This window comes from Lates calcarifer, linkage group LG7_2, assembly GCF_001640805.2.
Source record: "Lates calcarifer isolate ASB-BC8 linkage group LG7_2, TLL_Latcal_v3, whole genome shotgun sequence".
In the NCBI taxonomy this organism is placed as follows: Eukaryota; Metazoa; Chordata; class Actinopteri; family Centropomidae; genus Lates; species Lates calcarifer.
In genome coordinates this window covers 7,001,271-7,023,756 of record NC_066854.1, presented here as the reverse complement: position 1 = coordinate 7,023,756, position 22,486 = coordinate 7,001,271, and the positions used below count along the sequence as shown (strand labels likewise).

Below are 22,486 nucleotides of genomic sequence, written 5' to 3'. Positions count from 1 at the left end.
CTCTCTCTCTCTCTCTCACTCTTTCTGGGATTTTCTCCTCCTCATCTCTCCCCCTCTGTTCCTTTGGAAACAGCCTGAGGAGTAGTTCTGCTCCTGGTTTTGCCATTACAATATGTCTTATCTGGGCCTTATCTGGGGGAGAGTTCATATCTGTGGTATCTTCTGAAAAGGGGGGTGCGCCCATGTGTGTGTGTGTGAGAGAGAGAGAGAGAGAAAGAGAGAGAGGCTGGGGCGCGCGCACGTGCGTCCTCTCTCCCTCTCTCTCTCCCTATAATCAGCGACCGACGGGAGGGGGGCGGAGCCGAGGCGCCGTGACTGTAACGCGATAGCTGCTCGGCTCAAAAACGCGATCACTCTCACACACGCTCCACACACACCTCGCGGTCGCGTACGCAGACGGAACACACAGAACACACGCCGGTGTCGGAGCGGAGCGCACATATAGCCGCCCCGCAGAGCCGCTACCAGAGAGCAGAAACGCCAGAAGAGGGGGAGAGAGAAGCTGGAGCGGTGGCACGACATGACCGGTGTTTTTTGGGAAGCAGGAGCGCAGCACTTCTTATTTATTACTCTGTGACTTCTTGCTCCGCAGCTTCTCACGCTCGGGCTCAGGCTTTGCTGGGCTTTGAGAGCTTGTTCCCGCGGACTTCAGCCTGCAACCACAGCAGGAGAAGCGACCCTCGTGTGCGCAAAAATACGCGGGGGGATAACGCAGAGACCCGGGGAGGGGGAGATACATGGACTCGGAGAGGTTCCTCACTCGGAACTTGACGCACCCTGGAGCCGCTGTCCACACTCTCCGGAGCACAGATATCGCCCTCCCAGCTGCGGAGCACACACAGTTTTGATCAAGGAGTTTGTTTGCTCACTATTTTTTTGGATGAGGTTGAGTGGTGTCGCTCCACTGAATGGACAGAGTTGAAAAGGCAAAGGGCTGCGTAAAATACAAACCAGAATTTCTTCAATGACATGTAGCTGACACACAGTTCTCTCCTCTAATGGTTTAAGAAACGCCGTGGGATTATTGCTCAAGTTTTGACTGCTGCCAGCGATTTTTTTTTTTTTTGTTGTTGCTCCTGAAGGGGTGTGGATTTTTTCTTTTTTATTTTTCTTTGTGGAGGAACAGCAGAATTTCTATCACAACGAGGTGGAAACATTAGAAACTTAAAAGCTCCCCGCGAGTTTCTGAATCATCCAAGATGGATTTTGTGCCATCATTGATTGGATTTTTAATGGCAATGTGTCATCTGGCGCTGAGAGTCAGAGCAGAGGAGGGTGAGTTGTGGTTACTTCTTTCTGATTTTGACGCATGCATCAACCAAAACACATAAAATGGAGATGAGATAATGTTCCAAAGCACTGAACACTACATCCAGCTGAGGCTGATGCGGCTGTACGTACAGATAAAAATAATTTTCCAGAGTTCCCTGTCATATGTTTCAGATTATTTCAGTACACATGATAAAGCTATTGTGTGATAACCACATCCATGTGTCCCCTGGTCTCTTGGATGTTTGGTATAACATGTATTATATGGTAAATATGGGAGACAGAGAGGAAGGCAAACTGTAGGCCAAATGATAAGACTTTTTAAAAATGATTAATTCAGCCTCGTGTCATTCTCCTTGTTGCTCATCCAAAACTAAAGAACTTAGATGCTTTCATCAAATATTTACAACACCAGGAAGCACTTATCTGTCCCAGCTAGACTGAGTCCAGGACACATGAGCTCGCTGGGCTGTGAATGAGCTGATTATATGCATGAAGCTTTTGGAAATTCAAACACATTGTTTACCCCGTTGTTTTCCCTTTGATTTAATTATTCACAAAGGGAAATAAACAAACCCGGCGCTGATTAAAAATGCGATTTCGCCATCAGGGTTGAAAACAGGTTTTAGGCGCGGGTCCGGGCTACAACCTGCTATTTCACAAATTCGCCGGTGTCCGAGGGAGAGAGAGAAAAAAAAGCCCGTGCGTAAAAGCTGACACTATCATTGTAGGATTTGAGCTGTAGGGCTGTAATCATCGCTATTATAATCATTATCTTCATCAGACGCAGCCAAGACTCTCTCCTTCCATTATTTCCTCGTGCTCGTCCGGAGGTTCGCCTGCGCGGGGCTCGCTGGTGGCTCAGCGCCCCGGCGGGCTCCAGGCGGCGGCGCACCGTCACCTTCGTGCGCTCCCGGGCAATCAAATAACAATAAAGCAGGGAGATTATGGAGCACGGATGAGCCGCGGAGTAGCGGCCCCTGCAGCTGGTGTAGAGTCAGCCTTGCTTGAAGGCACTAAGTCAGTAGGAAAACAACACAGTGGCAAATGAGTCCAACATTTATTTAGAGGCTTAATTAAATGTGGATTTAGCACCAGGAGGCGCAGAGTTCCGCGTGGTCACATGCATAGAAATGATCAAATAATAACAATAATAACCTGTCAACCAATAGTTGTTGCTTAATTATGTCACAAAAAATGCGCAGGGTGTAGACAGATGTGAAGGTGTTGGTTGTGCGCGTGCAGGGGCTCAGCATACAGACAAGTGACGCCACCGGTGGGGCTGACACATGGCCCCCTCGCGCACTCATCCTTGTAAGGCACCTACCTACTCGAGCGTTCTCGTCGCTTGACTCACGGTGTCACAGGTTTTGTTGTGCGTGAATGCGCGCTTTTAGCCAGGTGGGATTTGTGCGTAAAAAAAAAAACACAACAGCGGTGTTTATAATGTTTTGTGTGTCTGTGCTCAATCATGCTGGTTTGCACATATTGCCTGATGATATATGTGTTGAGTATACCCAGTAAGATGAGTAGTTTTATGCTGTTTTGGCTTGAGTTCTGTCTGTTCATATGTGCTCTTCCTCTTGTTTTGGCTACTTGTTTTAAATAGGACAGTCATCCCAGCCATCCCCCTGAATGCATGTGTATGTGTTTGTGTTTTACTGGCTGTCTGTGTACCCGTTGATCAGAGACAGATGTGGGCCTCTTGGCAGCCATCAGGCAAGCAAGAAGAAGCTAGACCCCCCCCTCCCCTTCCCTCCTACTCCCTCTTTTTCTCTCTCTCTCCTGCCAAGACACTGCACCGCATGTCCCTGCCTCCATGCTCCCCCTCAAGAGCCACATTACATGCAGATGCCAGAGGAAAGAGAGGCTGAAAGGGAACAGAACGGAGACAGAACAAGGGAGGTTCAGAGAGGGAGAGAGAGAGAGATGTGAGGGGACAGGAAGACAGTGACTGCAGAGGGGAATGGAAGGCGAGATGCAATTGCACCCAAGGCACAGAAAAGTGAGCGTGGCACCCACCAGGCCGTAAAAGCCGGGAGAAACAGGAGGAAGACTTGGAGGAGAGGCTCTGGTGGATGAGGAGCGGGGTAGAGAGGGAGGGGTGGATGAAACAGAGTGTGAGAGGAAAGGGCGACATCAAAGCACGCAGGGGTCACAGAGTCAAAATGGCAGTGGACGGTGAAGGGAACAGATCGCATTAAGGGTTTATGAAGCGACACTATCATCTGGGGGTGACACAGCTTAAGTGGGGTAAAATCACTGGCAGAGCTCTGCAGGGAGGTTGGAAATAAAAGATGTGAAGTGTATCTACCATTTGTTAAAAAACAGACACGCTGTTACAAAGTGATGCTCTCATGAAATTTAAGCACATTGGAGTCACATTAAAGGGTTTTCCCTTTCCAAAGACTTCCTGCTTTTGATGATAGACTCCATCTGGGGGTTTGAGCAACTTGATCCATTTCCAGTAGCAAAAGGTTTCCCCTTGAAAATATGATGTTTAGGAACAAACTGATGCATGCCCGAGGCATCTCAGCCGGAAACCTTCTGTAAGTATAAAACTCTTACATGGTCTCAAGGTAAATGATCCATGAAAGATGTTCGGTGCTTGGACGTTTCTAGTTGTGGCCTGCTGTTCTCTGCAGGTGGCACCTTCACCTTGAATAGGAAAGGTCTCTTTTCATATCTCCAGACATCTTTGCTGAGATCTTAATATCTGAGGCAAAGAGATTTCCACTCTACTTGTACTGTAATCACAATAGTTTGACTCAGTGACATGTACATTAATTACTCCTTACCACAGGCATTAATATTCAGGCCATTAAGCAGCTCATTTGCATGTTTATTGAGTGGGTGGCTGTGCATCCTCTTCACCTATGGTATCAACTTCTTCCAGAGTTCTATTCATTTAATAATTTCTTTTCCTGAGTGAACAGTCTCTCATTTTTATCTTCTTTTTTTGGCCTTCTCTGTTTGTTATTTCTCTTATGTCTTTGCCTTTTCTCTCCCCCTCTCCTCTCCTCTTCAACCCACCCTTCAATTCTTTGCATTTCTCTGTGTTTTAATCTGCCCCAGTCTCAGAGGTATCAGCTGCAGAAAACAAGGTCACCTATTAGCATTCATAGCCAAAGACACCCCCCCCCCAACATTCAACACCAGTCAGGTATGAGAGTCACACAGGCTCACGCAAAAGGCCCTGGAACAGCTCCACCGCACTCGGGGTGAAATTAAAAACAAGACCCCCATAAATAAAACAGAGCTGGGTCTTTCACTCTGCCGCATTAGCCCGCACAGGGGGGTCTTAACGGGCGCTCAGGGACGGTTTTAGATGGGAGCTGGAGGGGGGGTTGGCATTGTCAAGAGGCAAAGCGTTTGAAATTTACTGTAATTCACGAGCAGGGTTAAAGAGGAGAGGGTACAACAGAGAGGAAGCAGTTGACGGGTGTGAGTTTAAAATGAAAGAAAAATGGCTTTTGAAAGAAGAGCAGTTCACTCAAAGGGTTTTTTAAGCAGTCGGTTCCACTAAAAGGTAACATCCTGTAAGGTGGGGGGTAGAGAGTGGCAACAAATCACCAAGACTCCTGCAGCAAAACTCGATTCTTCACAGCTCTCCCTTGCTGATGCAGCCTGCTACCGTTTCCACTCCTTAGACGGGGAAATCTTTTGTGAAAAGTGCTTCGGCAGTGCAGGTTTGACGCCGCCGCACGGAGACAAAAGAGTGCACCGGGGGAGAAGAGGGACATGATACTGTAGTCAGGTAGTGTTTAGGATTAGGCCCACACCACTACCTCCCCTCCCCTGCAGGCACCAGCAACCATCTGTTTACTCGATTGATCCATTGAACCATTGATCAGGATGGTCAGTGCTGTGCATTTAGCTGATTAGCATGGGGCACTTATCCTGTTAGGGAGGGAGGAGAAGAAAGGGGAATAGAAAGGGAGGCAGACAGAGAGGAAAAGAGGATTTTGGGGGTCTTATCTGGCTTTGATGTGGCTTTAAAAAGTCAGCTTTAAAAAGAAAAACCCCTCCCTTAAACACATTTAACACTGTTTAACATGTTGCAGTTTTTGGCTGTTGTTGTTAATGTGTCTTTTGGTCAGTTTTGTTCATTTTAGTTGATAACTGGAGTCTAAGGACTTCTTGTTGCTCATCACAGAGGGAAAACCCATCAGAGAAAATCCAGGAAATGAGAACATTTCTTCACCTATAGTGTCCTCAGAGCAACATGCAAAACTAGTGTAAAACCTTTTCACTTTTAGCCCATGTGTAAAGGTGTATGAGGTAGTTCTCATTTGTTTCCCTTTGACTTTTATAGCTTCAGTTTCATTTAGTCATTGAAATATCTCTGAATGGTGTTTTCTTACCTCCCAGCTGCAGTGTTTTAGATAACAGAAGAAGAAAGGAGTGGAAAAATGTACATCTAAGTTGCTTTCAGTTCCACTGTAGTGGGCTTTCTTTGCCCCGAGTTTCACCTCTCAGACTGCAGAATTTCTTCAATAAATTCTACAAACTCCTCCACAACTTATAATGAAATCTATATTTTTTAAGATATGATACTGAAGGACAGTGTTCTCTGTAGTAAAGAGGCAAGATGTCTCTTTTTAACAAAAACCAAATGTTATTTTATGGCAGTAGTGTATTACAGATACTGCAATTAACTGTTTTACATATGAGACAGTTATTTATAATGAAAGAAAACCCACACCCTGCTCACAAGTGAACGCAACAAGTATGGAAGGTAACAGAATTACCCCCAGAAAGCTGTGAAACCAGTATATTGATTTTATTTAACCGTATATCAGTGAAGGTGGAGTTTTCATTAATATGAATTTGAAACTCACTGCTACCACTATTGCTTTTTTTCCCAAAGCACTGTCACTCTGCCTCAGCATAAAGGTCTTAAAGCACCGGGCAATGAAAGTGAATCTTTTTCCTTCACTCTTCCTCATCCTTCCTCCTCTTCGTCCTCGCCCCTCTCCTTGGGTCCAGTCTAGTGTGGAATGGGGGAGATTAAAAGCAGTCGCGGAGACAACCCCTGCTCTTGACTGAATGGATGAGCGCTGCCCACTCTCCCCTCTCATTCCCTCACTCTGGGCGATAGCACTTTTTAATTAAGGTGGGGTGGGAGGGAGGTGTGGGGGGGAGACAGAAGGGGGGGGCAGCGAGGGAGGGAGGGGCAAGAGACACTAGGAATGATGGAGGGATTTATCAGCGCCTCTCCTCACACTCGCAGCTTATCCCAGAGCGTGACGCCATACTTCCACAATGATAAGGCGACTAATAGAAATGAGAGCGAGGGGCGTGCACACACACACACACACACACACACACAGAACGTGAGCTAAGACATGCAGACATATGCACATTTCCTCAGATAATGAAGATAAAGGCACTCACAGCGGGTACAAAGACGTCTCTGGGCTTGGCTTGATCTGGAGTGACTAGAAAATGTGTGCACAGACACACATGCAGAGAGCAGATTTTATTTAACATCTATTTAAGTCACACAAAAACAAATGAGGCGCACACACACACACTTACTTATAGTATTTCTGCCGCATTTCGGTTTCACACACTCAACACTCATACAAATACAGTGCAAATACACTCTCACTCATAGTAGTGGCATTGTTCTCATGTAATAGGGTTCTGGTCCCTGCATGGTAGAAACATATGTGCCACTTGTGTGTGTGTGTGTGTGTGTGTGTGTGTGTGTAGACAGATGGGCTTCTCTACTAGAAGAGACAGTGTAATTCATGGAGCTCACTGGCAGCTCCTAAGTGCTTCCCCTGTGTTACTCATCCAACCCAAGTTCTGTTCTCACCAAAACATTCTGCTTGACAGTGACACACACACACACACACGCACACACGCACACATATGCATATTTTGTAACTAATTGCTATGGATATCCAAGTAATTAGGAGAAAATACACACATCTGTCACCATAATCAAAAAATCTTCTCACAGCGGTTCATTTAGTGCAGATGTATTGCTGCTGCATCGCCATCATTCTTTATTTTTTCTCAGCAGCAGCAGCAAGCAAACACACACACACACACACACACACACACTCTCAAAACACACACATACATGCTGCCAGGGCCAGTGTGTGCATGTGTGTGTGTGCGAGCTGACTGACAGAGGTTTCCCAGTGGGGTCAGTGTCTACAGGGAGCCGCTGGATAGCAGGCATGTCTTAATGAGGCTCGTCAGGCTCTCTGTGCAACACACACACACACACACACACGCACGTGCACATAGTCTCCACGCTCCATCTCTTCTCCTGCTCACTGCGTCTTCCTCTCACCCTCTGTATTTCTCCTTCCTCATCACCTTTTGTCGCCTCCCTCTCTCTCCCCTTCTGCCTGTCACTCGTCCTCGCTCTTCCCACCCCTGGCCGCGCATCACCCCCCACCCACCGCCCTCGCCCTCCTCCCCTCCCGATCAATCTCCCCTCTTCTTCCTCAATCCATCTTTTATCCATCGCCTCCCCTTTCTCAGTGCACCCTTCCTCATCTCTTCACTTTCATCCTCTCTCCCTCTTCCATTTTCCTCCCCATTGTAATCCCTGCTCCCCTCCCCTTCCCGTTCCTTCTCTCCTCTCCCTTCCACCCCTCCTCTTCTTCATCCTCCTTGGAGGCCACTGAATGGGCAGCTCAGGGAGAAAAGTGTCGAGGCTGCAGGATTCTCCCCAAACGGCTTAATCTGCCGAGGCTCTGCGTGCTGATAGCCTCCTGCACACCATTCCCTCCATAGGCTTCCCAACAATGACTGTCTGTCTGCACAGCCACACCAGATAAAGAGATGTCTCTGTGTGTGTGTGTCTCTGTATGTGTGTGTGTGGCTTTCTGTCTGTCATTCTTGCCTGCTATCTTTTTGAAATTTTTCAGTTAGCTGCTTTATCCCACCTCTGTCGGCCCTTGTGATTGACAGGCCCTCTGTATGTATTTAGATGTGTGCGTGTGTGTGTGTGTGTGGGTGGCCGTTTGAACATGGAGCAGCGGCTGTGTGTGCACAAATGCGTGGGCTTGTGTTTAAGCACGCATCCCTGTACGTGCATGTGAACTTATGTGTGTGTGTGCGTTGTACACTGGTGTAACAACTTGCACTGTACGTGTATCTGTGTGTATGCATGTGGGCGGCCGGAGTCGTGCACTCACGCGAAATCACCGGCAGCTGTGTGTGCCTGGTGTGTGAGCGTGGGCGTAGCTCCTCTCCAGTAACAAAGTAAGGAAGCCATCGCAGCTCTATCAAATGTCAGAGAATCTTAAGTGTGCCTTTTAAGCACAATAGGCGGTGGAAATGTCAACACTTGAAGGGTCTATTACACTTCAAGCCTTTGGTGCTGTTTTTTTTCTTTCTTTCTGCTTCCTTTATTGATGCTTTCACAGAAATTTGAAAGAAACAGGCAAGAATATCAACCTATTTATGTCAAGAATAGATTCAGCTCAGCGGCTGAGTGGTTAAGCCCACCATTTGGTAGTGCATTGTTAATGGCATGAGCTTTAGTTTGTAGCCTCATATAGCACTGTTTTCCTCCTTCTGTATGGTGGTTTCCCCAATGTATGCTAGCTACAATATTAAGAAAACATTTGTCCCTCTTTGAGTTCAATATCACAAAGTTCATTACATTTAGAGATCCCAGTGGTGCATCAGCCACCATGCACACACATACAGTGTTAGGTAGAGAGCTCAGCCCACCCCCCCACCCCCCGCTGTTGTCATGGAGAACACGTTTTGCCTTTGCCTCTCCGTAAAGAATAATAATGCCTTCAAATCTATTGCAATGCAAGAGTAATAAAAGAACCATTGTGCCCAATGTGTGTGTGTGTGTGTGTGTGTGTGATATCCCTATGGGTGTGTGTGTGTGTGTTCATGCAGAATACCCATATACATGTTCCTTTTGTGTGTGCGTGTGAGTTTATATGTTTAGCGTGTTTATGGGAGATAACAGGAGGCGCGATTGCCGCCGTAGCTGTCAGGGCGTGAGTGCAGAATAGGGCCTTTGTTGCCGCGTTAGCTTCTCATTACAGAGTCGGGGTGACCCCCCAGAACCCCCGGTAGACAGGCCGTCTGCGTGTCACTTCCTGCCTAAGCCTTCCAAGCAATGCCATTGGCAGGCTATTGTTCCTGGGAGAGCATGATAGGATCAGGGAATGTGTCCTAATGTTTGCAGATTGGCTTGCCGGAGCAACAATTACACTTGGAGAACGCTCCCAATGGGGGAACTAGGGAGATAAGAGCCTGGGTGTGGAAGAGGGTGAAAAAGGCTCTGTGTGCTCCTCTGCGCATGTGTGTGTGTGTGCGCGCGTGCTCGCCAAATGCAGCAGTGATGATCTTTTATTGTTTTAATAGCTTACCCATGTGGTCCCCCTCGTATTGAGAATCCACAATGGAGAAGTTTTTCCAATTTCCTCCTAACTGACGGCCTAAATTGCTTTCTTTGTTTTACTGTTCATTTGTTGCTCATCACATCTTCATACAGACAAACAAGGTAAATGAAGGAGCGTCCTCTGAGTCACTGTTCTAGGGAGTGTACCACTTACTAGGGATTTATATGGTCTGACTCAGACCTGCCATGCAAATAACAGATGTAGAAAAGCATCACAAAACACACTCAATCGAACCAATCAATAACTGTTACCTCTCCATCTCCATCCCGCAGTGTCAGAGTGTGGAGGCGTCCTTGATGCCAGCGAGGCGGGCTACATCACCTCCCCCGGTTATCCTCTGGAGTACCCGCCTCACCAGAACTGTCACTGGATCATCACGGCGCCGGAGCCCTCGCAGCGCATCGTCCTCAACTTCAACCCGCACTTTGAGATCGAGAGGCTGGACTGCAAGTAAGACACGGGAGGGGGAAAAGCCAACTTTAAAGGGGATGGGTGGGGGAGTGGGATGGAGTCATGTCATAAAAGTCTCTAAAGCACTCTTTTCTATCTGCAAAATTGCTTTGACCAATAAGACTTCATGGTGTATTATTATTCTGGCTGAATGATGATTCGTGTTGACATTTTCATTAGTATGCTGCGAAAGCATTTGTATCTCAAATAAGTAATTTCCTGTTGAAGCACACAGATTTTTACATACTATTATAATTCACCACCAGCGGTTTGGCTCGATCCCAAGTTGTTGAAACATTTTCCACATTTTGACCGCAACGGGTCAATTGCAAAGGAAATTTTAATTGTAGATACAAGCTTTCTGCAAAACCATTAAATAGACTGTGGTTTTCTTTTCCTGAAATAATTATTTATTAAGAGAATGGCGAGCACATGAGCTCTTAACAGTGGCGTCCTTTTCTCACATTCACGCCATTAAACACATTTTATCCAGGGTGGTGCCCTGTATGACCGCAGACGTTTAGTATCGGCCTTTTTAAGAGGCTCTGCTAGAGCGATTACTGGGTTAAATTCCTTGCTCAAGGGCACATCAGCTGTGCATAAACCTCAGCAAGTTGAGAGCAGAAAATGCTGCTCATTTCAGTTTCCACAACAAGTTTTCGGTCTCCCTCGCACAATGTTGAATATACAGAGGGGTCACATAAAGACCGAATGGAAAGAATGATTCAGTAATTAGTCCATGTGTTCCTTCTGGTTGAACTGATGATGCAGGACAGAAAGATACCTTCTTTGCCAGAGGATGTTTAGTCTTATTCTCCTTGGATCCAGATGATTGAAGCTTTTTTTTTAACAAGTTGAAGGACAACACTTTGATATAAACGCCACAATCTGGAAGTTTAGACAAATGTTGAGTCATATTAGTGTATGTGTCTGCATTTAACAGCCTATCTGACATTATCAGGACCATCCAGCTGTAATCCCCCTCCATCTGATAATCAAATGTCGGGCTGTATTTGAAAATCTGTACGTCTGAGTTTGGGCACAGAGGGCAGATCATGATGTAGTTTGAAGTTTGTGGGGTGGAAATCGTAGATACCGAAAGAGAGGGAAGAAACAGGGACAGGAAGAAGAAGAAGAAGAAGAAGGAGAAAGAAGGAGAATGAGGCCCAGCTGTTTGGATATGACTGCGTTGGTCAGTTTCCTTTCTCTGAGACATGAATAATCGAAATCATATGACCTCAGAGGAAGAAGTCACGGTCTCTTTTGTTTAATCCACTTTTATACAACTAACTCAGGGGGGAATGTTACACAATTTAAACATTATAAGCCTCTTTTTGTCTGTTTGGTCTGTTTAAAGTGAACACAGAAGAGATTAATCGGTGCAGTCTCTGCAATTATGCCCATTTATTTCTCTTTTCCTTGCTCTCGCGTCTCTTCTCTCTGTAAGTTGAAGAATTAATCCGAGATGGGTGTTTTTTGTTGTTTTTTTGCGATGTTAGCTGACAAAGCACTTTGTCTGGCCAGGAGAAAAATGTAACTTTCATAAGGACATCAGTGCCTGCTTTGGTTAAAGGGTTTTTGTAATGATTGTCAGCTCTATTCACACAGCTGTGTCACATTGTGGTGAACTGGAAATGTTATTTTGATGTCTTAGCTTTGTGTCTCCAGGTTTCTGTCACTTTTTTTTTTCTTTTTCCAAAGGCAAAAATGTTGCATAATTATCTCCTTTGCAATATGTTTCTCAGTAATAGCGCTTTAACACCAGCATCATAGTGTCAACACTGTAGCACGCCGGACTTCCCCACTGTAGTGGTAGGGAGAGGAATGGCTCAGCTGTTGATAAGCAGTGTGTCAAGCAGTTTCTCACAGCCCAAGGCGTGCAGGGCAGGAGGAGGCAGAGGGAGGAGGAAGAGAAAACTGAAATGCCTCCTCTTTTCTCCTCTCCGCAGAGAGTTTTATTAGGATGGGGTTTTTTTAACGGTCGCCTGGAGGTACCAAGGCCTCGGCCTGCCCTCTAACACATACTCCCACTCACTCCTTCATCCTATATGTATGAGTGTGTGTGTAAGAGTCAGTGAGTGTGGGTGGGGAAAGCCGTTTGCATGCTAAGTAACTCTACAAGCATGTAAGCAAGTGTTAGTTTGTAAGACTCTTCTCTCTATCCATCCTCTGAGTGATAAACCCCCATTTCAAAGGCCCATTAGAGAAATAGGGGCTCACACCAACATTTATTTATGCATAACCTCTAAAACTAATGTGTTCGCCCTTGTGTGTTTCATGGAGCAAGCTTTTCCCTGTGGGGGCACGGAAATAAGTGGAAAAAGTGCGGCTCGATACTCCTGCTCTCTCCGTCCTGTGTTATGCTTTTTACCCGGATTGATCCGAGCCCTGTAGCGCTGTTACGGGTTGCTTCCTTGCTTCCATTTTTTTTTGCCGGTACGATTAGGCACGGCCGTGTGAGTGAGTGAGCGGAAAGTAGATTTTTGCATGTTTTCACGGAGGTTAGGGGGGTGAAGGCGGAGGTGGAGGGGAGCCGGAGGGGTCCCAGCAGCAGCAGAGGTGGAGGGCGGCTCACCATCGCGGTCAGGGTTGATAATCTGCGTGACAGCTGGGATTGCAGAGACTGCAGCGGAGAGAACCAGAGCTATGTGTGTGTGTTACCTGGAAGACAGAACAGAGCCATGTGGTCTGGACTGCTGATCATGGAAACACACCAAGAAAAAAATACATAGATAACACGGTCATAAGGAGTGTAAATGGACATATGTTTTCAGTGGATATGCTTCAAGACACATGCACATGCACACTTAGGCATGCAACCTGTCGGTGTAAGAGCACTCATCAGCCATCATATCCCCCCTCGGGCATTTTAGGCCCTTATAAAACTGAGAAAAGTGCTTGGTCAGCCCAGGCAACGGGTCAGAACTCTGGCTAATATCCCCAGCCAGCTGGTGATTTTCCCTCAGCGGGTTCAAACAGTCAGCACTCGGACGATGTAGCATAGCCAAACCGCGTCTCTACTGCAGCAATCAAATCCGCAGCCTTATGCAGGCGCTCCATGTCTGAGGTGGCACTTTAATTCAGGATTTCATTTCAGGGGGAGTCCGGCCGCGTGCCAAATAGCTCTTACCTCCAGGCTGCCAGCCGATTGATGTGAACTAAATGTAATAAAGGCTAGATGAAATATCAGGCCCATATCTCTAATGCAATCTGCCATCACCAACCCCCAGGATGCTACCTAGTGATATACCAGGAGCTGGGGGGGGGGGTAGAGAGGGGGGGGGTGGAGATGATTCTCCTCCCCTCTCCCTCTCCCCACCGTCCTCTGTTTTTCTCTCCTTCTCTTTCGCTCCATCGTCCTCCCTCTCTTAATCTCCCCCTCTCCCCCCCTTTGTTTTTTTCATTCTCCCTCTCCCCCCTAGCCGGAGGAGGAAGTGTTTTATTTTTACACACTTGCATTAAACATTGAAACAGGCAGAATCACATACAGACAGCGCACACAAACACACAAACACACACACACACACACACACACACACACACACACACTCGTCATAAAACTGTAGTCATACAGAAAGATCCATTTCTTCCACCTTTGTGGGTTTTATTTTCTCACTTTTATTTGGTTATTTGTTATTGGATGCAGCCTGAGGTGGGAAGATTTGATGATATAACTTTATAACTTTACACACACATGCAGGTACACACACACACACACACACACAAAGCTGTGAATCCCCTTGGCCTCTCACAGTGAGATGGGTCACCAACAAAACAATTCTCCCATTTTTGCACAAGTGTGTGTGTATGTGTGTGTGTGTGTGTGTGTGTGCGTGCATGATATCACCCTCTTACCAATACCCAAAGGGGGATCAGAGAGGTGTGGGATCAATGTCTGTATTCCGCTTGTAATGGGAAATCGATAGATGATCAACAGTGGCCAGAGGGAGAGGGAGATGAAGAGGAGGAGGAGGAGGGTGATGGTTAAGGATGAAAGGAGAGACAGATGAGTTGCCAGAGGTCATGACTAAAGGGAGTTGTTCAGGTTCTGATCTGTCGATATCTGGCACTTGGCCGGCGTTTAGGACAAAATCATGGTCATCAGCGTCCAGCGGCCTTGACTATTACAACTGCCACAGCTATAATGATGATATAATAAGTAACAAGGTACAGCTGAATGAGAAAACCAGCGTCCTGTGATCAATCGCTCTTGTCCGCCACAGAGACATACAGATATGAGCAATGCATTAAAGCTTTATGATTAATTTATCTTGATGTAGCAGTGTTGTCTCAGTCCTCTTTCTGTGAGGTTTTCCAGCCCATAAGCAAACCTGACTGGTGGATCAGAGCTGGAACCACCACGAGTCTCCATCATGAATATACATATATATATATATATATATATATTGATGGAGGTCAATTTAAAATGCATCCAGCAGGGGCAGCAGGGTCGCAGGCTTCAGCTCAGACAGCAGTTATAGTCTGATGTTTCAGATCGATGCCGTGCTGAAAGGGCTGGGGCCAGACCCAGACTGGGCTGTGGTCAGCGGTTTGGCCCCAGTCATCTGTAAGTATGAATGCGTGATGGACAGCAGGGAGAGGTGAGGCAGGAGGGAGACAAGGAAGAGGAGTGCTATTTGTTTTTGGGGGCTAGATTGAAGATGGCAGGTTCTGTGGATCTGCAGGGATTTTGCTCGCAGCATCTAGTTAATATTTCAGAGGCACTTATGGTTTATTAGAGTCCCCTTCGAGGGCGGGAGGAGTGGGTGGGAGCGTGTGTGTGTGTGTGGATGTAGATGCACGAGTATCTGGGTGTGTGTCAACTGTACACCCTCCGCCTTACTTAATTCCTGCTTCTGTATCATCAAGAGAGAGAGAAAAAGGGGAAGCGACAGACGGTTTCCTCATTGTTTACCGGATTGGGATCTTGTGGGTTTCTGTGCTCTGAGAGTGGGAGAAAAAAAAAACACAATGGAGTAGAGAGGAAAATCATTTCAACTGAAGGCCTCAAGTGTCTGCGCGCAGCCAAGTTTGGTTTCCTGATATTCAAGAACAGCTGTTGCTCTTTTATCGGCATAAACAAAATAAATCAGACGACCGTGACGCGCCCACAGCAAATTATGTGTTGATCTTTTGTGTAATTTCGACGCTCCCGATGAATGCTTTATGTATTTATGTAGGCATTTAGATTCAACTCAATGAAACACAATATCCCAAGCTAGTTGTCGCGCAGACGGGTCGTTAAATGAGAGCTGCTTTGCTGATTTCACAAAAGATAAAAGAAGAAGGAAGCAACAGGGTTTTATAAATATGACTATTACTGATCCCTAGAGTAAGATGAGCAAGCTGGCTGGTGTTTATAGCAGGCACAGTGACCACCAGTGGAGCCTTGAAGGCCACAATAGGCTACTTGAGAGACCTATAAATATGCATATATACAGTGTATACATACAGCAGTTTTGTTTCTCTGCGGTGAGGTGCTGGTGCCTGCAGGAAATGTCCCCAGTCCCTGACAAACAGCAAAGGTGTGAAAGGCAATTAGTTGTTTTGGCGGAGGGGGCGGAGTGATATATGAGAGGAGAGGAAGAGAGGACATGTCTGGACTGGTGCAGGATTACTGGCCCTAAAGGGTTTTTAGTTTCCTTAACCCCTCTCCCTCTGTTCCAGCTATTCTCTATGGGGGAAATGGGTAGGAAGAATGGGGGGGGGGGTGAGTCCCATAATGGCTCCCCTAAACACAGGGCTGGTCATGCAGACCCAGACAGACTGCCAGACAGACAGAAAGCTGGGAATGGGGGAATGGATGGTGTCAGACATGGGCGGGGTTTGGATCAAAACAACTCCTAATGGAATTTGGATTTGGGGGGGTATGCTTGAATGTGTGTGTGCGATGCTAATGTATGTCTTCACGGGCTTGTGTGTGCGCATGTGCGAATGATTTATGTGTGTGTGAGTGAGTGTAATGTCCTGGAATGCGCTGAAGTGTGTGTTTGAGAGAGACAGACAGTGGGCTCTCACACGTCAGGGCCCTCATGCATGTATTCATCAGAGCCTGGGGAGAGGCTGAGCGAACAGGTCAATAATCACATCTGAGGAACACTCACTCACTGACGCTAATCCATGACAGGAGAGAGCGAGAGAGAAAGAGAGAGAGAGAGAGAAAGAAGGATAGAGACCCACTCCAAAATCAATTAAAACCTAATTAGGCTCTCAGCTCTTTCTCAGGCCTTTCATCCTTAGTGTTGGCGATACAGCGCCGAGTGTGTGCGTGCACGCCCCGTGTTTGTCTATAACTGCGTGCGCTTGTGTGTACATGTCTCGTCTATCTGCGTGTGCGTGTGTGTTTGTTGGCACATGTTCGAGTGTGTGTTTTCCCTAAGCATGTGTCAGTTACAGCCCTAAGCAGGCGTACTTAGGGATAGCCGTGGCTCTTACAGGCTCACCGTGGGAGCTTGCAGCTAAAGCCTTTACGATCGCCTCTGTAATGCAGGATTACAACCAAGACAAGTATAAAAGAATTGGACAACAGCTTCTTTACTCACTTGCACAAGTGCTCCTCCGGCCCACTCACAGTCACTTTAACTCCAGGGATGTGCAGGGAGACTGAAACCTGTTAGTATCCCCTCACCACATATATGTATTTAGTGCATTTTGAGCACACACACACTCTTTCGAGGAGAATGGCATCTGTTTTTGAATATTTTACATATGTTGTTTCGTGCTGGTGACCATAAATCATCTGTATTAGTAAAAGTTTGACAATAGCAGTACTTGGTGCTGGTGCATAATCTCATAATCTGATCATTTTGCTCTTTTTTTAAGTTCAACCAAACAGGCCTCCTCCTACACATTGTCATCCGTCAGACGCTCTCAGACAGTGTTGTGGTGACACAACAAGCTCACCGCGGCATTTCACTCTTTGATCCACACCTTTACGAGCACCACCCTGACCCAGATTAATGTGTTCGGGATCATCCCTCCATCAGCAGTCTTAGCTTGAATGCTGTGTATGGGAATCAATACACTGCGGGAATGAGATATCCAAAAAAGAGGCTTAGTGACTCTTCTTAATCCAGGTTTTATTCCAAGCCGCAGTCTTAGTGCTTAGATGCCATAGAGAAACACAGCTTAGTGCTGATTGGTACCTCTCAGCTTTAGTGAATACTTTTCATTTTGGGTGAAGTAGTGAGGAAAAAAAAAAGTGCTTCGTGTTCAGAACATTAGCAAGATGCTGTGTTTAAAAGTGGCTCAAAACTCAGAGACGTCTGATGCTTTTTCGGCATCAAAGAGCCCATCACAGTAATTAGTGGGACAACAGTGGCCCTGTTGTTTTTTTTGACGGCTTCCTCATATGAACTAATTGAGACAAGTGTGTTTGTGTGTGTTTGTGTGTGTGTGTGTGTGTGTGTGTGTGTGTGTGTAAATGTTAGGAGGGTGTCCTCGACGTAGCTGCAAGGCTCCTGCGGCGCAGCAGTTAGTTACGCAGGGGAATCACAATATGGGGGGTGAGGAGACAGTTGTTAGCACTGTAACAAGAAACAGAAGCTGGGATGGATGTTATGGAGACCAGAATTACAGGGAAGTTAGTCACAGTTGCACAACTTGAAATTTAACAGCATGCATATTTGGCTGAAAATAGAAATACACACATAAGCACGTGCTCCCAAAAAGAGGTAGAAAAGTGAAGACTGCTGTCAGCATTACAGCCTGTTCAGGAATAACATACTTAAAACAGCACTTAAGCACTGAGATTGTAACAAACACAAATTATGGAGATTTTCACAACCTCCAATATTGTCACAACCCCCAAATTATTACCTTATAACCTGGTGCTTCACTGTCAACTCCCAGGCATGATCTGCTCTCTTTTTAATCATATCAACAAACCTATGGTGTCATTTATTGGATGTAATGCATAGGAGGACTGTGTTTTGCAGCAAATGACAGTTTTCATTGTACTACAAACCCCTAGGCTGAAAAATATTTTCAAGTAAATGGAGGTAGTTGAAAAGCATTTTAACAACATTTTACCTTCAAAATAAAACAATCATTCATTAGGCAAACAAGCTATTGTGCTCATCATGACTCATGCTGGATTTCACTGGGGTATTTATTCTCACTTAATCTCTCTCTCTCTTCGCTCTCTTTTTCTGGGCATATAGGTCTGTATTTGTTGCCACTGATGATATTTATCAAGTGTGGAGGATGAACTGTAATAAACATACATACAAAAAAAGTGTAAATTTGGAAAAGATGTTGGAAGCCCCACCCAGCTGGTGCTCCTGATGGACTAAATCAAGCTCCATACACAGACAGTTAAATGTGTTGCCTGTGTCTGTGACTGTGCATGTGTCTAATAATGTTTGAAGAATGACACACAGGGTTATGAGCTAATTCTGGATCAGCCAGGTGGGCTCTCTCTCTCTCTTTGTCTTTCTCTCTCTCTCTCTCACACACACACACACACACACACATACCTGACAGTTAAGTATTTGCTTTTATTGTTCAGGGTCAGTAAGCTAGTCAAAGGTCATAATGAGCTGAGAGCGCAAGCATGTGGAAGCTAGAACATGAGGTGTCTTCACATTTATGTATCCTAATTTCTTTCTCTAACCCCACCACCTCACCACTAATGTCCTCACCTTTCCTCTCCCCCGGCCCTCACCTCTTTATTTTTTCATGAGCATCTCTATTTTTATGCTTCTTATTAACGAATCCATCCAGCTGTCTATTTGCCTGCATCTTCACCCTCAGATTGCAGTCGTTCGCTCAAGTATGTGAAACGCGGCCCTCCCTCCATTTTCTTTCCGGGGATCAAAAAGTCAATGATTTTGGGATTTGTCGCCCCAAAGCTGATGTCAATGAAATCTGAGTTTGTTGTCTCAAGCAAAGCTGGCTCGTAAGCGCTAAGTTTATTGATACAGAATGCAGCTGAGGGGAAACAGCAAAGTAAGGTGGAGATGCTTTGACTTACAGCCAAGTTGTGGCAGATGTATTTATTTGTATCTTAATGTTGTGTTGTGTTCCTGAATGCTTTGCTTGGACACTGTGCATTTTGTCCTGAGGCTGAACTCTGATGGTAGATAGGTCCACACCTGTCTGGTTTTTATTAGCCTAGCTTGTTGCATAACCCCATAACTATCCATCTATGTTTATCTCCCCGCCGCCACTCTGCTTTTATCTCTTTACCACTCTTTAATCCCTTCCTGCTGCATTAAGCTCAATATAAATCCAATGTTAAGATCATTTTCTGAAGGGTGCTTGTGAGAAGACATTTCAATGCAACAGGAAATAATCTCCATCCTCGTCATTTCTCCCTTTTTTTGTGAATCAGGTATGACTTCATTGAGATCCGCGATGGGACTTCAGAAAGTGCTGATGTCCTGGGTCGACACTGCAGCAACATCGCCCCGGCACCAATCATCTCATCTGGCCCCTCCCTCCAGATCAAATTCGTCTCGGACTACGCCCACCAGGGGGCGGGCTTCTCTCTGCGCTACGAGATCTTCAAAACAGGTGAAGAAACATTACTAGGAGCATGGAGCGAGTATTAAAGATTAGCAAGAGCTTCAGCCATTGTTGTGTTTACAAGACAAGAGGTTAGAATACGCCCAAACATGAGGTTCTGCAGCACACGTAAGTTAATGATTTTGTCTATGTTCCACTCCTTTGTTGCATGTTAATGGCCCAAAACCTGTACTCGTTCATCCCCAGCACCCTCACAATTTACATCAGCAGAGGCTGATCATGCAAACAAAACTTAAACAGAGAGGGGGAAAAGAGACTACTTAACTACTTCTCAAGCCGCCTGGAAGCATGTGAGGAATGCTTGCTTAATTGGAGCAGGATCCGCTTCCTCTGGGGAGACATGAGGACGGCCAGGAGTGGGAGGTGGTGGTTGGGATGATGGAGAGAGCTGCAAGGCAACTTGGAGTTGGACTTAAGGTTAAAGGTTTATAGGTAGAGGCGGAGGCGAGGAGATTGATGGGGATGAGTGTGTGCCGAAATGGAATTTCCTCGAGGTCGGCGAAGTGCACGAGGTGAGATGTGCTTTGCAGGTGAGCTGGTAGTGGGAAGTATATTTGTTTTGCTGGTGGTGTGTGTGTGTGTGCGCGCGTGTGTGTGTGTGTGTGTAGTAGGAGAGGTGAAATGGTCAGGCGGCCTTGAGGCAGCTAAAAGATTTATGTTCAATTGAGTTACCAGCTGATTGTCTTTGCAGCTTTTGCAATATTTCAGGCAGCTCTTGAGCAAGCCGACATTCATTTAAACTCAGATTTTTAGGTCTCAGAATGTACCTTGATCTATAATAAAAGTGTTTCAACTGAAAGCCATTAAAGAAATGTAAAAGTCGGGGTTTGTGGAGCACAAAATATAAGTATTCCTCTCACAGAAAGAATGCATTGAGTCATCACCTCCTACCTTTGAATATCTCTGGTTTTGTGTCAAACAAATGTGACCCAGATTTGATGTTCAGCTCTATTACTAAGGCCACCAATTCAAACCCTGACAGTGTAATACTATAGATTGCATCTGTCTTACACACATGCACGCACACACACATAAATATATATATACAGGGATGGATGGAAGGCTGGTGCATGGAGGATGCGGTTGCCATGGCTTTAACAAGATCCTGGTATAAATTCAGGGGGTATAAGAGATTGTGTCACTGTGTGAGCACATGTAGGTGTCTGCTCGCTGCATGTGTGGGTGGTTCCACTCAGCTTGTTGTGTGAGATCCTGTCTGTCTGTATGTATGTGGAGGTGGAATGATGGATGCATGTGTATGTGTGTTGGAGAGAGAGAGAGAGAGAGGGGTAGAGGGACAGACAAACATGAGACAGACACGGTGGGAAAATGATTGGGGTGAAGGGAGACAGGCCGACAAAGGGAGGAGTGAGTCAGTGAGTGAAATGTATTCAGGAAGCGTGATTGAGGCCATGTGTTAATTACGGCGTTTCCAGCGCCTGCACGCTCTCTCATCATGGCTGTTTGTCTTACCATGGCAGGCCCGGGCCCCGGGTTTCCACTAAACACAGTTTATAACTTCTGACGGGAACACAGAGATCCCTGCTGAGATGTGTTTATTTACCAGAGTGGAAGTAATTGCACTACCATTACTTTTACCTCCGTTAATGGATTTAGCTTCATTTTTTGTACTTTTGAAGATAAGAATATTACTCTTAACGAGATATGTTTCGATTGAACTGTATCTGAGATTTAAAAGTGTAACGGTAATCCTAGATTGCACTGGAGTAGAGTATTTTTGGTGTGTGCAACGTGTGGGTTTGTGTATGAGAGGGTGTGTGTTTATGGGTGCGTATATGTTTTTAAAGGGTGCGTCCGAACAGAGATAGAAATCGCACACAGCTGGGAGATGTGTGTGTGTGTGTGTGTGTGTGTGTGTGTGTGTGTGTGTTCAGCTTCCTTCCTATCTTAAACAGACAGTACAGCTTAGGGCACAGGCTGACCCCTCCACACTGTGTCTAGAAGTCAGACAGTGTGTGTCTGGTTTCAGCTGTGTGTGTGTGTGAGAGAGAGAGACATCTCTTAGCCTGTTTTCTGTACTATGAACTAATGATACAGCGGCTTGTTTTTGTTTTGTTCATTCAACCCTATTACATAAGCAGTGACTGTAACAACTCTAGGGGGTTTTGGATTGGATGAGCAAATTTGTTTGTGTCAACGTGTGTGTACGTGTGACAGTGTGTGTGTGTGTGTGTGTGTGTGTGTGTGTGTGTGTGTGTGTGTGTGTGTGTGTGTGATGGGCTACAGTACAACGAAAGCTAATTATTTCCAGCAAGAAGGAGCAGGAGTCGACCTTTGACTCTACATCCATCCTGATACCCCTCCACCTTTCAGTACACCTCCTGAGGGGAGCCAGGGTGAGCGCTTGCCCCAAAACAACATCCTTCCACCTACTCACCCAACCCCCCATACACACACACACAGATACAGTACACATACGCCTTAATCCTCCTGTACAGTGAAAGTGCACGTCTCCCCTCCTCCCCCTTATTGTTGTGGCCTACTTTGCTCCTACTCATGCGTGCTTAACCCTTTATTCAGCCCTGACTACCAGCCCCCCATCCACCCCACATACACTTTCACTTACACATAGTCACATGATGCCGCTGACGTGCTGTTACCACGGCTACAGTGGGAAGACTTGCCAGCAAAAGCCCCCTTTCTCCCAGTTCTCCCCAAAGCCCGCCACTGACATGTCGGGGGCAGATTACGTTGCAGCCAATCCCGAGTTAAGGCGAGGGCCGAGAGCGCCCAGGGGGCATTGGGTCCCATCCGTGACCGCTGGTGACCGCTGCTGTGGCATCTGTGGGGTCGCGACGGGGAGCGCAGCCTAAGGCGAGACC

At 46.2% G+C, this 22,486-nt stretch overlaps 1 protein-coding gene across 2 annotated transcripts in view; it reads left to right on the top strand.

Annotated features, from left to right (window-relative positions):
- Positions 1–310: 310 nt before the first annotated feature.
- nrp2a (neuropilin 2a) overlaps positions 311–22,486 on the top strand; it is a 59,901-nt gene continuing 37,725 nt past the window's right edge. Inside the window, exons 1-3 of one of the 2 annotated variants that reach the window (XM_018660972.2) lie at positions 311–1,275; positions 9,938–10,115; positions 19,450–19,631. In XM_018660972.2, coding sequence (XP_018516488.1) covers positions 1,200–1,275; positions 9,938–10,115; positions 19,450–19,631 — 436 coding nt within the window. In that variant the 5' untranslated portion in view covers positions 311–1,199. The remainder of the gene's footprint in view (positions 1,276–9,937; positions 10,116–19,449; positions 19,632–22,486) is intronic. The other variant, XM_018660971.2, reaches the window with a different exon arrangement.